Source organism: Epinephelus lanceolatus, chromosome 7 (assembly GCF_041903045.1).
Source record: "Epinephelus lanceolatus isolate andai-2023 chromosome 7, ASM4190304v1, whole genome shotgun sequence".
In the NCBI taxonomy this organism is placed as follows: domain Eukaryota; kingdom Metazoa; phylum Chordata; class Actinopteri; order Perciformes; family Serranidae; genus Epinephelus; species Epinephelus lanceolatus.
Window position 1 is genome coordinate 7,858,364 of NC_135740.1, and position 14,843 is coordinate 7,873,206.

General features: G+C 41.2%; 1 protein-coding gene across 2 annotated transcripts; it reads left to right on the forward strand.

Annotated features, from left to right (window-relative positions):
• Positions 1 to 1,161: 1,161 nt before the first annotated feature.
• Positions 1,162 to 14,753, forward strand: hars (histidyl-tRNA synthetase). 2 transcript variants are annotated; one of them, XM_078169178.1, is made up of 14 exons: positions 1,196 to 1,336; positions 4,734 to 5,122; positions 5,306 to 5,395; positions 5,904 to 6,023; positions 6,131 to 6,226; positions 7,490 to 7,615; positions 7,775 to 7,882; positions 7,976 to 8,074; positions 8,317 to 8,410; positions 10,590 to 10,717; positions 10,883 to 11,155; positions 11,345 to 11,461; positions 12,161 to 12,307; positions 13,591 to 14,753. In XM_078169178.1, exons 2-14 carry the CDS (start codon positions 5,012 to 5,014, stop codon positions 13,648 to 13,650), a joined length of 1,569 nt encoding a protein of 522 aa, XP_078025304.1. In that variant the 5' UTR covers positions 1,196 to 1,336; positions 4,734 to 5,011; the 3' UTR covers positions 13,651 to 14,753. The 2 variants fall into 2 exon arrangements, with proteins under 2 accessions (XP_033489426.2, XP_078025304.1); XM_033633535.2 differs by lacking the exon at positions 4,734 to 5,122 and having other exon boundaries at positions 1,162 to 1,336.
• Positions 14,754 to 14,843: the final 90 nt, after the last annotated feature.

The window sequence follows — 14,843 nt, forward strand, 5'->3', positions numbered from 1 at the left end:
ATCTGTAACATCAATCTGACGTAACTGGGCAATTTCTCAGATCCTGATTTGAGTTGTTCATCATCTAATTGTCTCTAATAGTATTTTTATCAGTTTGTTTTATGACAGTGCCAATAAATGTTTAGTTAGGATTCACTCTTTCTATTAGCACTCTTACTAAAATTGCATCTTTCCCTGCAGATAAAGTGTATCTTATCTTACTGTGTAAAGAGCATGGATACCAAGAGGCGAAGCTCCGTTGAATTTCTGCCAACAGCCACTAGGGGCGCTAACGCCATTTTGGACTGTTGAGCTTGGACTGTTGCGCCCAGACAACATGCAAGATGTCAAGGAGAGAGGAGAAAAAAGTAAAAGAAAACAGTGTAGTGCAATTAACTGCAACAACTGTCGGTGGAACACCCCGCACCTGGCCTTCCACCGTCTCCCGAAGGATCCCGACAGAGGTGTACGTTTTAAAGTGTTTTAATATCAATTTAATATGCCAGTTTTCGTGGGAAGATATATGTATATATGTATATATAGGCCTATATATGGCCTCTTGGACCATTTATATCAGAACTGATTACTGCTTTAGCATTAAAATATATCATATTAAAATAGCTTATATATTATTATTATTATTATTATTATTACTGTCCCCTTACTGTACAAACTGTAAATAAATCTTTATTCCTGACTATGTGACGTCGCCATTAATGTGTTTCTAGTTAAAATATTGATTTTTTTTTTTTTTGATTTTTTTTTTGATAGATTGGCTTATGGTGTGATTTTGAAGGAGTAATTAAGTTAATCTTCTCATAAGTGGATGTAATATGTAGAGATGCCATCTCGGCCGTTTTTCTTCGTTTTGTTTTGTTTTGCTTTACAAAAACGTGAAAAAGCAGCTGTGACCAAGCTATCACGAGGTGAGTAGCATTGTAAGCATAATTAATAGCGATATACTTCAGTTTGTCTGTGTGTCTGCTGCAGTCTGCTGACGGTCCAAAATGGCGGCGGTAGGACGAAACCATGGAGGAATCTGTTGCTATGGGGCATTCTCATAGACATATATACGTATATATATACGTGTATATATGTCTATGGGCGTTCTATTGAGCTTCGCCTCTTGGTATCCATGCTCTTTGATTTTACTTCGCAAATTTTAACCGGAAGTGTTATGTATTTCCGTATCCGCTTCACGCTTCACTTTGACGGCTACAGGGCTGCCGGAGGTGAGAGTAGCGGTGCAGTACATTAATGAAAAGCCATGGCAGACAAGGCACAGATACAAGAAGCGATTAAAATCCAAGGAGAAGTGGTTCGGAAGTTAAAGTCAGAGAAGGCGAGCAAAGAGCAGGTCAGTACTCACAGTTAGCGGTGATGTGAGGGGAAGTTAAGGCAGGTTCTTGACATGTGGTGAACAGCATGTCCATTTGGCATTTAATAGAACAGGGTAACTGAGGCAGCCCCGACAACTTCACACGTAATGTTAAAGGATATTCCTTTATACTGCGTTGTTAAATGTAAATCCTCAGACCAAACGCCGTTTGTGTGTCTGTCATATTATTACGGCCTTAGTACATCATGACTCACTGCTGGCTGCTTGACGTTACTATAAGTCACTGCTTTATTCGGCACATATTATGTAAACTATATGACCGTGTTCCTCTGCCATATATATGCCGAATTAACTAGAAGGCACCAATGATTTAGGACACGTCACCCGTAGTATTGTACAGTTTACATGTGATGAATAATAAGTGAGTCAACATTAAACTGCTCAAAACTCGAGCGATGTTCAGTGTAAGAACGTCACAACAGCTAGCTAGCTTTCCGCACTGGGGCTACTATTTAGCTTACAGTCACACTAGATGCTTTAAAATGCACATAGCAGTAAGAATGACCGCTTGTCACTTCCCTCCAGTATTTTCATTTTAGCCGAGCCGGCTAACTGCTAGTTTTACCTCAACAGCTAACCAGCCCCGTCCGCTAGCCGTTCTCTCGACTTAGCTTGCTAATGCTAACATGGCAGTATGGGAATGACAGAAAAGTGGCCAACAGACTGAAAAACAGATATGGCGTTATTAAATTGTATTTGTAAATTGAAGTTATTAGACGTCTCGGTAAGGATGCGTTTCAGTATTAAACGTGTGTATCAGACAAGTGTAAGGAGGTTAGCTGATGCAATAACTTGCCTTATTAACACAGACAGATGCCATTGGGAATCTAGAGGACCTTATTGATATTATAGAGTGAGTGGTTGATCAGGTGTCTTCAGATGCCGTTCCGCCAGTGCACAGTGTTTCCTCTGGTCTGATCAGAATGCCACACCTATACCTACATTTTGGGTTCAAAAGTTTGAAACCATAATGCCACCTGCTTTTCACTGAACGTGTCTTAGCTGAGTAGTCCACAGATAACAGGCTCAATTAGACTGTTTTCTGTTTTATTCTCTGTTAGCTTTTTTCTGTGTTCTTTATTCTCTGGGTGTCATTTAAACCTGTCTTCAGTCCCTGGGGGCATCACCAGTGGCTGTGTAATTATGCACACACATGGTCTAACCAGGGGACATAATTAGGTAAAACAAGCAGTGATCATTTGAAGTCTTTCAAATGAGGTCTTTTTTCATTGCAGACATTTAGACTTGTCATAGTAGGTAAAGCACAGGTGTTACTAATGACTTAAAGAAGGCATTGTAATGTTACTGTGTCCCAGTAAGCCATGACAGTGTGACAGTGAGCCCGCAGGCACAAGACCAGGGGTCACATTTATAACTGTTGCATATGCATGACACTTTCCATGCAAAAGTTGTGATCTATAGATGCTAACTTGATGGAACAATGTGCGCACCTGTAGGGAAACTCTGACCCATGTGCACGAACATTTTGCGACTCTGACCTTTGTGTACGAGAAAGTCAGATAGTAAAAATTAAATGTGAGAGGACTCATTATACATTTAATTTCATACCACATTACTTATAGATCCACTTTATCAGAAACATTCAGTCCAGCTGTTTTATTTGTGCTTGTGCTAGTTTCAGTTTCAGTTCATTTTATTTACAAAAGGACAGTACACATTAATCAACAGTTTTACTCTAAATGTGCCAGTTTTAGCCAGCCGGCTAATTCGCAACTGCAGTCCTTTGGCAAGATGTTATAGAGAACCACAAACCTGAAAGATAAATGTATTAAAAGTAGACAGCATCATAGTATAAAATAACAATGACATAACACAAAACAGAATCCAGCCCATCAATGCACTACAGCCATATTGGACGCACAACACAATGACAAATAAGGTGCAGAAGCATAGCAGTACATACAGTTCATATCACGAACAACATAGTAACAGAAGCATAGTAGCACAGATAGCAGCAGGTGCAACGATACACAAGAGTCATGCGGAAGTACACAATAGCAGAAGACAGGCGAGCAGCACATAATCAGCCATACAAATCAGAAGATATACAGAGAAAAAAAGTTAGATGCAGAGCCAGACATGGCAAGCCATAACTTTTCCATGAGCACCTTTCAGTTGAAAAATTACAAGCCAACTCATATCTCAAATCAACCTCTGGTCAGTATTTCATCAGTGCTGTCTCACCATCACATCCCCAATCCCGTAGCACAGAGAAGAGGGTCAAACTGTAGGCTGCTGACACTCAGTGCTCAGCTGTGGAGCACAGGCAGCTGTTGAAATGCACGCATTAAATCACATTAAATAATTGCAGAACACAGCATTAGTAGTTTTCAATAATATCATGTTTTGTTTTGTTTTGCAAACTCTCTGCAGTGAACTTGACTGTGCTTTCACTTGCACAGAGCGCATCAGGGACACCGCTGTGTTGACACAAACCACTCACCCTTCACATCCTCCCCACCTGCACATATGGATTGTTTAAATTAGCAGAGTCTGAAAACAAAACCAGTGACAGCTCTCACACAGTTATTAAACTCCAGATCCTCATCGTGAGTCCTAATCAGAATACAGGCCAAAACAAATTTACAGAAATAAATTGTCTTCATCTATCAAACTTCCATTTTCAAATGATATCCAAGGGTGGTCAGCTGTTGCGATTATTTTTGGCAAGGTGTGAAGCAGCCAGTCTGATTGCTGTAAACATATAAATACAGTGGTGACACTCAGCTGATGCCATGATTCACCTTAAATATCCAGAAGCTCATCAACATTCATTTGTATTGACCACTTATGGTTGAATGCGGGCATGTAGAGGGCGGGATATGAGGCTGATCCACGAGGGGACAATTCCAAGTCGATTTAAGATTCACAAAAGGAAATTGCGCACTAGCAGGCATACGCACGGTTTTATAAATCAAAATATTTTTTTAGTACACACCATTTTCCACTTTTCTCTGCATGTACACTTTTGATATGGATCCTACCCACTGTTTTATGAATGACACCCCAGGACCCCTAATGTGAAGCAGCATATTTAATGTTGCACTATGTCCTCTTACAGTCTAGTTACACTTAGAGTAATACCTGAAAAAAATCCAACAATGCCTGTTGAATTTGTGTTCGACATCCAGTGCAAAGACAGAGCTTAAATGCACCAGACATGAAGATTTGATTTTGTTGTCAGAGCAGTGCGCTGTCTGTCCCTGTGTGTGTGAGTGTGTTTGTGGGCTGCATTGGTCTGGCTTCTTTGATTGACTTGGTTTCATGTGATCTCATGTTCTATCCTCCACGCTGTGATGATGATGATGATGGGTCATGCCCTGCCCTCCCCTAGTGCTAGGGTTGCTTACCACTTTTCTCCTGTTCTTCCTGCCTGACGGTCCCTTGATGCCTCCCCTTCATCATCACCATCATCTACCTCACTGTCTCTGGTGAATCCAACCATCATGGACCTCATTGCTCAACTCACCTCCTGGTTCGACTTCTACTGACCACTGTGATTGGCTGCTGTGGCTGGCCCTGTGCAATACTACTGGACATTGCTGTACCCATAATGCACTCCTGAACTTCTTTTGCCTGTCCAATTTCTGGACTTTTTTTGTGCATTCTCTGATGAACATGCTGGGCATGTTTTTTGTTCGTGCCTGCTCTGGTGTGGTGGGCTTTCGGACTGCAACACGTTTCCGATCTCTGCATTCTTACCCTGGGATCACTGTGGCTCAGGTAGGCCTCTGGTGCTGTGTGCATGTGTGTATTTAGTAAAATTGTAGTAAAATGTTATCTGTAGTCATTGAAGTTTCTCACTGATATCGACCTATTCAGTATCAAACTTGTGTAGAAAACTGATACAGTAAGTGTTCACAAAGGTCTTATCTTCCAGTTTGTGTGTGTGTTTGTGTGTTGCAGATTGATGAGGAGGTAGCCAAACTGTTGGAGCTGAAGGCTCAGATAGGAGGAGATGATGGCAAACATCAGTTTGTTCTCAAGACTGCAAAGGTAGGACCACAGTGCTGCTGTATACAGACACACATATGCTGATCTGTACATACAGAGTGTTGTAGTGTTGCAGCAGAAAATTAAAAGAATTGCGTGTTACTCAGACCAAATTACCACCTGATGTTAAAATACAATCTACATCTGTTTGGACAAGGAAAAACACATGACAGCGCAGGTATAAATGCACCTGCCAGTGTTGCAATCTAACCTGCAATCTAAAGTGCAAAGTTATTTGAAGATGAATTGACACTCTGCATCATTTCGATGAGCAGCCTTCGAAATTAACATGGATTTAGGTCTAGTTTCAAAGCCAAACACAGCAGCATCTCGGTGTGAACAGATGAAATGGACAATTAAACCTTTAATTGCAATTATTTGTATGATATTTAATTGTTCACTAAAATGAATGATTGTAACCCATTATCACAACCCCCAGATAGGCCCATGACGAAGAGGTCTAACATAAAACATTTCTAAAGTCTTGACAGCAAATGTCTTTCTCCATCAGGGAACAAGGGACTACAACCCAAAGCAGATGGCCATCAGAGAGAAAGTCTTCAACACCATCATCGGCTGCTTCAAACGTCACGGAGCAGAAACCATCGACACACCTGTTTTTGAACTAAAGGTAGATTTTCACAACACAATTTAACATGTTTGCCACTCAGTGCATGTGTGCATGTGCTAAGGGAAAGGTCCTTTTAAAACATCTTGTGGTCTCCCTGTGGTGTGTAGGAAACGTTGACAGGGAAGTATGGAGAAGATTCCAAGCTCATCTATGACCTCAAAGACCAAGGAGGAGAGCTCCTGTCCCTCAGATATGACCTCACGGTATCCTTCAAATGCACACCACAGTGGGCATCAGCTGGCTGAACATGAACAAGTAGACACACTGTTCGCTCATTTTCAATCTTAACAAGGTGCTAACTGGATCCTGGAGAGCTCAAATGACTATTTTCCATACTACGTTACTGTGTGTTTGACATATTTTAGCCTAGTTTGTGTCACTAAAATATTCTACTATAATATTCAATTATAATATAGTTGTATTTTTGGCATGCATTTTCATGTCCTCTAAACATTTTGAGGCCTATAGCTGTCACCATCTTGTGTACAGTTACTATGATTTCAAGTGTCTACCGTGAGGTTAGTGGAAAAGTTATTAATTACTGGTACACACACACACACACACACACACACACACACACACACGACATCGTCAGTGATACAACAGATTGATTCTCTTCCGTAAATCAAGCTGACGTTATAACCTCTGAAACTGCTTTCTGTCATTCCTGTTCATTTAGCATTAGCATTAGCTACCTGTGCTCTCCACTGTAGAGCAGCTGACCACTCAAGTACTCCTTAAACACTGCTCACAGTCTGGGTTTAGCTTTAGAGGAGAAGCTAAAACATTGGATAACATAGTGATACCTCTTAAGCGAACATCTAGTTTGCTGATCACTCACATTCATCCTGGTGATTACTCACTCCTTCCAAAGCAACATGGAAGTTGCTATTGGGTGTCAACTTTCTATCCACATCCACAGCACTTGATAATGTTACATCAGCTTACCTTTTTATAGATGTCAGTGTACTGCCTCCATGATGTCCAGGTTTGTCTCCGCTGTTTTGTTGCTGCTTCTTGTCTGACTCTCAGTGGACTGTAGATGAATTTAGTCCACAAACCTGTGTTTTTTTATTTTATTTTGGTAAGAAACTAACATTACATAAAGTTACTGACGGAGACAGAATGTTTCTGGAGACAGCAGGTTAACAACTCAAGCAGCAACATCAGCTTATGAACATCAGATACATTTGGGTGGTGGAGGAAAGTGTTTTACTAATGTGGAACCACAAATGCATTCCACAGATGCAAGTCATGCATTGAATAAGACTTTACATGAAAACAGTAATTATTAGTTTGTCCATTTGTCCTTCTTCAGGTTTTCAATTAGTTTTTATTCATTGATGAAAATGGACAAACATTTCGTCATAGTTCTTTTCATTATATGTTACTAAAGCTTACTGGCACTTTCATTAAATTTTAGCCCTCAGAGAGTGGTGTGTTGTCCTTGACTTGCCCTCTTTCAGGTGCCCTTCGCCCGCTACCTGGCCATGAACAAGATAACCAACATCAAGCGGTACCACATTGCTAAGGTCTACCGCCGTGATAACCCAGCCATGACCCGCGGACGCTACAGAGAGTTTTACCAATGCGTGAGTCATCCTCAAATACATGCGCCCACTCCTGCAGGGAGATCCAATTACTGGCTGATTTGTTAGATCTCTTGGAAACCGGCCTGATTTATTTCACTTGAAGTTGTGTCTGCGCTAGTTGAATGAATGAATGAATGTGTGTGTGTGTGTGTGTTTCAGGATTTTGACATAGCAGGGCAGTATGATGGCATGATTCCAGATGCTGAGTGTCTGAAGATTGTCCATGAAATCCTCAGTGAGCTGGACCTGGGAGATTTCCGTATCAAGGTTTGTCACATATATTCAGTGACATTTCTAGACTGAATCTTGCAGGCTTTGATCAGTAGGTGTCACCTCTGTAACCGTGTCCATTGTGTCCAGGTCAACGACAGACGCATCCTTGATGGGATGTTTGCTGTGTGTGGCGTTCCAGATGAAAAGTTCCGCACCATCTGCTCAACAGTGGATAAACTGGACAAGGTATTGAGGTTACTGCTGTGCACATACACTCACCTTGTCACACTGAATTCTGCAAACATAGATACTCCCTTACAGACTCTACAGACTCTACAGAGTCAACTGTTGTTCTGAAGGCCACACTTTAAGACTAAATCTTCATAGTTGGTGGTCAGTCTGATGTAAACCCTATTCCACACTCCTCCGTTCTTTTAACGTCTTTCTATCTTTCTGGTTTTGACCCATTTCCTGTTGTCCACACCCAGATGCCCTGGGAGGAAGTGAAGAAGGAGATGGTGAATGAGAAGGGCTTGTCAGAGGAGGCTGCCGACCAAATTGGGGAGTACGTCAGTATGCAGGGTGAGACTTCCTACGTATATCCTATGTTATCACCGTGTCAGTCCTTAGAGGAATTTTCATTGAGTTTGTTCTTTCCAACTATATTGTGGGAACCTGAATCTGGCCAATGAGAGCAAGCTTGACAAACTTGTCAGAAGCTGGGACAAACTTTTTAAGTAGCTAAAAGGTTCCTTCAGCCCACTGATATCTGCATTTCCACCATTGTCTTAAGACTCGTAAAGATCAGGCAAATTTGTCCACTGATGTATGAAAAAGCAACATGACAGGACAAGGGCTGCTGAACGTCACAGGGTCGAACAACTCAGCAGCATACAGTTCAGTGTACCCGCCAGTTTCACCTAAAAAGCAAGTTGAAATACATCTCAGGTTTTGCCTCACTGTGATGACATTTAGGCTACTGCTGCATAGTGCTGCTGCCTGTCAGTTGGATGCAATGAATAAAATACAGAGGAGGAACCTGAAACTAATATCGTCTATCTCCAGAGGAAATCATCTGTTGAGTGTTATTTATTTGTGCTTTAGAATGTAACTGCTGTGAATCAGAAAATACGTTTTTATTTCTATGACTCACCGTCTGTTTCACAGCACTGTGACACAGATTAATGTTCTTCCCTCGTCCTAAAATCATCCTGAATCAGTTCTGGAGTACTTCTTGTTTTAAGTTTAAAGCAGTACACAAGTGGAAGCAGCTGCAGTGCTGTGTGTTTCTTTATCAGTGTGGGTCATCCCTGCAAACCCCACCCTAAAAGTTCCTGCACTTGGGGGGTTAAAGAATGCCCATGGAACTTAATTCAGTCCCCTCCAGGATTTCACGGGTTGATTTCGACTTGTTGCAGACTGAAATGTCTGATTTTTGACAGCGTTTCTAAAAAAAATAAATAAATAAAAATTTGCAATGCATGTTGCTAAGTTTAGAGGTGTTTTTTGTTCTTTTTTTGCAATGAAATTGCGAGGGCAAGTGAAAATTGCAAAAATAGTTGTGATGCTGTCTCGGATTCGGAGCACATCATTGTGTGCATTCAGTGTCTCCCACAGTGTTAGAATCTATTTGTAATGGTGGGAGGGTGGGGGGTCATTAACAGCTGGTCGTGCACCAGTACTCTCATGATAAACAGAGGGAGAGAAAAAGGGGCGGAGCAAATCAATACACTGCATGCAGCTCTACAATGAAATAAGATTATACCCATTTAAGTTAGTCAGATTTGCGGTAAAGATGCGGGGACACTGAATTATTAGACTGTCCTGATCACCCACTGCACAGGAAGTTTGAGCTTCAACCCTCAGGCTGTACATATAGAGTTCCTGCTCAGAGGGCAAACAGATATAAAGTGTCTTTTGTTTACACAGCAGTTAGTCGCCTGAATGTGCAGGTGATCTGGGAACCTAAGCACTGCATGTAGCCGGCATTTAGCTGTTTCTTGCACTTGTCTTAATTTGAAGTGATCTCACATATTTACGGCTTGTCACTGTCACTGCTTGTTAATGACAAATGTGTTTGTACACCTGGCTGCAACCAAATTTATCCTAGTGGAATAATAAAGTTTGACGTGTCTTGAGGACAGGCTGTCCTGACAGCAGCAGCTGGTTCAAGCTTCTCAGATGTGCAATTGGTCTTCTGTGGCATTTAATTAGATACCTTTTCATTTTGGGCTGTTGATTGGGCAAAACAAGCAGTTTGAAAAAGTCAGTTTTGGCTTTCCAAAATTGTGAATGCCATTGTTGACTATTTTCTGATATTTAAAATTTTAAACAATAAATCAATTAATGGAGAAAATAGCAAATTAGGAGTCACTCACAGTGATGAACACACAGAGAATCAAAGACTCTGGCGCTCTATGGAGCTTTGTAGCCTTTTTTGCTCATTATTTTGGTTGTATAGCTCAAACTTCCATTTGTCACCCTGGTTAACAGCAGCAGCAGCAGCAGCAGCAGCAGCAGCATTAGCTGTTCCAAGAAGCAGACAGACTCGGTTAGGGACTAGCTGGTGAACACAGTGGAGCACTGAGCAGCTGAGGAGTCGAATATTTGTCTCAGGAGTTGGTGGAGATCAAAAACAGCTATAAGACAGTGAATAGTGGACTTTGGTTCATCAGGTGGACACAAACATGACTCCAACTGAATGCTAATGTAGATTCCTGTGTCTGCTGGATGTGTGAACAGCTAACTGTTTGTGTTGCAGGTGGAATGGCCTTGGCAGAGCGCCTCCTTCAAGACCCGAAAATGTCTCAGAGTAAGCAGGCCTGTGCTGGTCTGTCCGACATAAAGCTGCTCTTCAGCTACCTGCAGCTCTTCCAGGTCACAGACAAGGTGAGACATGCTGTTATTTACACATCCCATATTACTTTTACAATAATGATAGTATTTGTATGCACTTTTGTTCTCTCTCTGTTTCATCATACCTTGTACTTTATTTTCTCTCTACCATGTGCTGATAACTGTCTCTGTTTTCTATCTTTACTCCATCATCTCCAGGTGGTGTTTGACCTCAGTCTGGCGCGGGGTCTGGACTATTACACAGGAATCATTTATGAGGCGATACTGACTCAGGCAGGCGTGGCCCCGGTGTCCACTGAAGCCCAAAATGGGGCACCTGCAGAGGAGAGTGTAAGCGTGGGCAGCGTGGCTGGCGGCGGTCGATATGACGGCCTAGTGGGCATGTTTGACCCCAAGGGCAGAAAAGTGCCTTGTGTGGGCGTTAGCATTGGCATCGAGAGGATCTTCTCCATCATGGAGCAGAAGGCTGAGGTAATGTGGCGGCTGTTATCTTTAAAATAAGAATGAGTAAATGGCATTTTCACTTTTCTGCCAATTCCTCTTCTTTTGTTTTTTAATGTGACCTGTTTTAGGTTTGTTCCTAAAGTTGAGGTTTTGTATTAGTGTATTGATAATAAGTGTGTGTAGATATCCAGACTGTAACTATGTTGTGTTGTTCAGACCTCAGCAGAGAAGATTCGGACCACAGAGGTTCAGGTCATGGTGGCGTCTGCTCAGAAGAACCTGCTGGAGGAGAGACTCAAACTGGTCACTGAGCTCTGGAATGCTGGCATTAAGGTATGTGTGTGTGTTTGTTTTGTGTGTTTGTATTGACTTTGTTTGGTTTCCTGTTTTTGTCTTTTACCTGGGGTCACTGTTACCAGAAATGTTAAACTCAAGTCAAAGATCTTAGTCCTGATCAGCTCAAACAGCCTACGTTACATTTCTCTAGGAACAAGGGCCATTTTATTAGGAGGTCATGTGACCTGACAATGCCACATCCATCACAGACATCAGACTAAAAATGATTTTCGCTCTGGTGTTGTTGTATTGTTCATAAGTTCTTATTATCATTACAGTTGCCACAAACGATCACTGAACCTGCTGATTTTTGTTGTGTTAGTCTGCAGTCTGATCCATAAATATCAATTCAAATACAACTTTTCACCATATAGTTTAATATTTTATCGATAATATAATTTGGAATAATTAGCCTGTTACATAATTACAAAGTCTCTTATTTTTATGTCTCCGCGCTGTTAATAGCCAAGGCCGAAGGCGTGTTTTTTGGTTGTCCATCCCATTCTCATAAGCGCCGTATCTCAAGAACACCTTGAGGGAACTTCCTTAAGTTTGACTTCCTAGACCCCACTCTGCTCGAAGATACAATGTTGCCACTTAGAAAAGACTATTCATTATTTGAATTATTAAGAATGACAGTGAAATTCTGAAAGTACCACCAACTGAGTGCAGTGTATTTGTGTGTGTGTGTGTCAGGCAGAGGTGATGTACAAGAAGAACCCCAAGCTGCTGAGTCAGCTGCAGCACTGCGAGGAGTCAGGGATCCCCCTGGTGGCCATACTGGGTGAACAGGAGCTGAAAGATGGAGTGGTCAAACTCCGCGTCGTGGCCACCAGAGAGGAGGTACGAACACAGAATACACACACTGTATCTGTGCCGTCACACTGTCAGACAGATACAAAACAATGTTGATTAAAGACCATCTGAACTGAAGTTTCTTTTTATTGTTTATTGATTTTAATTACCCCCAGAAAGAACATAGTGGAACTGTAGTAGTTTCGAGTCTGCATCATAAAAAGAAATATAAAATAACAAAACATTACAATAATGGGTTAAATGCAGTAATAAAAGAAGCTAAGGTAATTAAAGAAAATGATCATGAACATAAAGGTAAGAAGAGTAAAAACGTCTTTTTATATTAACATAGGCTGAATGTTACCCTGTGGAACATTAGCTACCTCCTAAATTGATAGTTAAGAAAATATGCTTTTATGACATATCCGTATCACAATATAGAATACACCAAATAAAATTAACAAATACAGTATGATACAGGATTTCATCAATATAACCAGCCGAGTCAGCCTTGATATGAATCTCCAAAGACAGGTGTGAATGATGTCAGATACGTGCTACACAATAAATGAACCAGTGTGAGGCCCACTATGTTTACACACACACTTACGTTCCACCATAATTCCAAATATGATACGGGTCATATAAGCAGCATAATTCATTTAGATATTCTGAATTAGGCCTTTGTCTGAGTGTAGAAATTTTACATTTAAGACATGAGGGATATGTCTATATTATTCAGGTTTTAGGAGCATTCTTTGGACGTGTATACAGCACATTCAAATTATGCCTCTAACTAAGGGTTTTTATTTAATGGTTGGCTCTGTTGCACACAAACAAACCTGCCAAGAGTTTGAAGACTGGGGTGGATGCAACAGCAAGCAATAGAATATTTTGTGTCTGTAAATTAGGCCTGCCCCCTGAAAGATTTGAATCACCAGTCGGAGACTCTTCAGTTGACTGGGATTGTGCAAGTTGAGCAGTCTTTTTTTTGTCAGTCAGTGTGCCGTTTACATCTAGGGAAACTTCGGTCTGCAGATGTAGCTTAGGAGTGAGCACTCCTAGCTTTCGTGTTGCTCTCCAGTACAGGCAGCTGCCGACCCAGACCCAGGATGAGTCTGAATGACACGGAGGCAGCTGCACAGAGGAAGAGAGGATTTGCCTGCTCAGGCTCTGAGATAATGTTATCATCTGCCTTTTGATTAGAAGAGCACAGCAGCTAAATATGATGCAGTCGCTGGCTCTTGTTTGATATCTAGTGGTCATCTGTCATGGTCAGTGTTTACAAGAGTTTACAAATTTAACCTTACTGTCTTGTTTTGTGTCCACAGGTTGATATTTCCAGAGCAGATCTTATAGATGAGGTCAGGAGGAGGACCTCTGAGGCTTAGCCATCCTCTCTGCTCAGCTACAACTCCATCCACACCACCTGAATGCATCAAACACAGAATCTTGGACAGAATATCTTCTTGTACTCATGTTGGACACTGCAACAGGGCAAATGGCCAAACTGCAACAATGCTAAGTAGAAGTGTGTTAAACATGAAAGGGAACACTGTCATTAGACAACACCATCCAGAAAATTTGTTTCAGTTGACATGAAATGCAATGTGCTTTGGATTATGTCTGACAGCCATGTTCTTGTTTTCAGTGTCAACACTGTAATATTGTGCTCTGAGGAACACATCATTGATGTTAGCTATTTAAGTCCAAGAAGTTTAGGTTTCTTATTTTACTTAAAGCTGCTGAAGATCAGTTTGGCCTTTAAGGGTAACTTCAGTAGTTTACAACATGGACACTATAATCCCATGTTTCTGTGGCAAAGTGACTAATGGAGACAACAGTTTTCCAGATTGGTCTAGTATTAAGTGAGAGTGCTGCAGCCAACAGTGGCAAAACAGGCTGCAGTGTAACCTCTATGGGGCATACAGCATTACTGTATGTCCACTAAAAGTGCTTGGTTTTGCCACTGACAGGCTCAGATTATTACAAGTGTCTGACAACATTATGGAAAAGATCCCTACAGAGATAAACCCTTTTGTTGAAAAGTAAGATCCTTTTTGTTAAACAAAGAACAGCCCCAAATTGCTATCGTCAAACCTCCCAGACTCCATTTAAATTGTCATTTTAACATTTAAACAAAGTCTGGTGGCTTTGGCGATTGTGATTTTTTTCTGGTCTAATTGTTGTCTCCATTACTCACTTTGACACAAAAACATGAGAAAATAGGATCCACGTTAAAAATGATACCGAAGTTACCCTTCAATCAGATGAAGAAGCTAAATCTGTTGTTAGAGCAACAGCTATATCAGTCCAGGACCACACATTAAAGACTCTGTTAGAGACATTTGCTTTTACCTGAACCCATTTGCTGCAGTTCAACTTATAACTTTATCTCATAACAGTAAAGTCTCTCTCCTTTCTACCTGTATCAAACACGGCTGTACTGTCAAGTGTCTGAAATAAACACATTCATCATTCTGCTCAGTACAAAGTGCTGCTGTTTTGACTGTCAGATAAGTTGTGTGCATGCTCAGCTTTGTGTGAGGACACTGTGTTTCTTACATGAAGCTACTGCTGTAGG

Bases quoted from the DNA above. Each gene is read 5' to 3' on its own strand.
- hars (XM_078169178.1), top strand. From the start codon at position 5,012: ATGAACATGCTGGGCATGTTTTTTGTTCGTGCCTGCTCTGGTGTGGTG. The intron at 10,718-10,882 runs GTGAGACATGCT...CATCATCTCCAG, and splicing joins TCTTCCAGGTCACAGACAAG to GTGGTGTTTGACCTCAGTCT. The intron at 11,462-12,160 runs GTATGTGTGTGT...TGTGTGTGTCAG, and splicing joins TCTGGAATGCTGGCATTAAG to GCAGAGGTGATGTACAAGAA.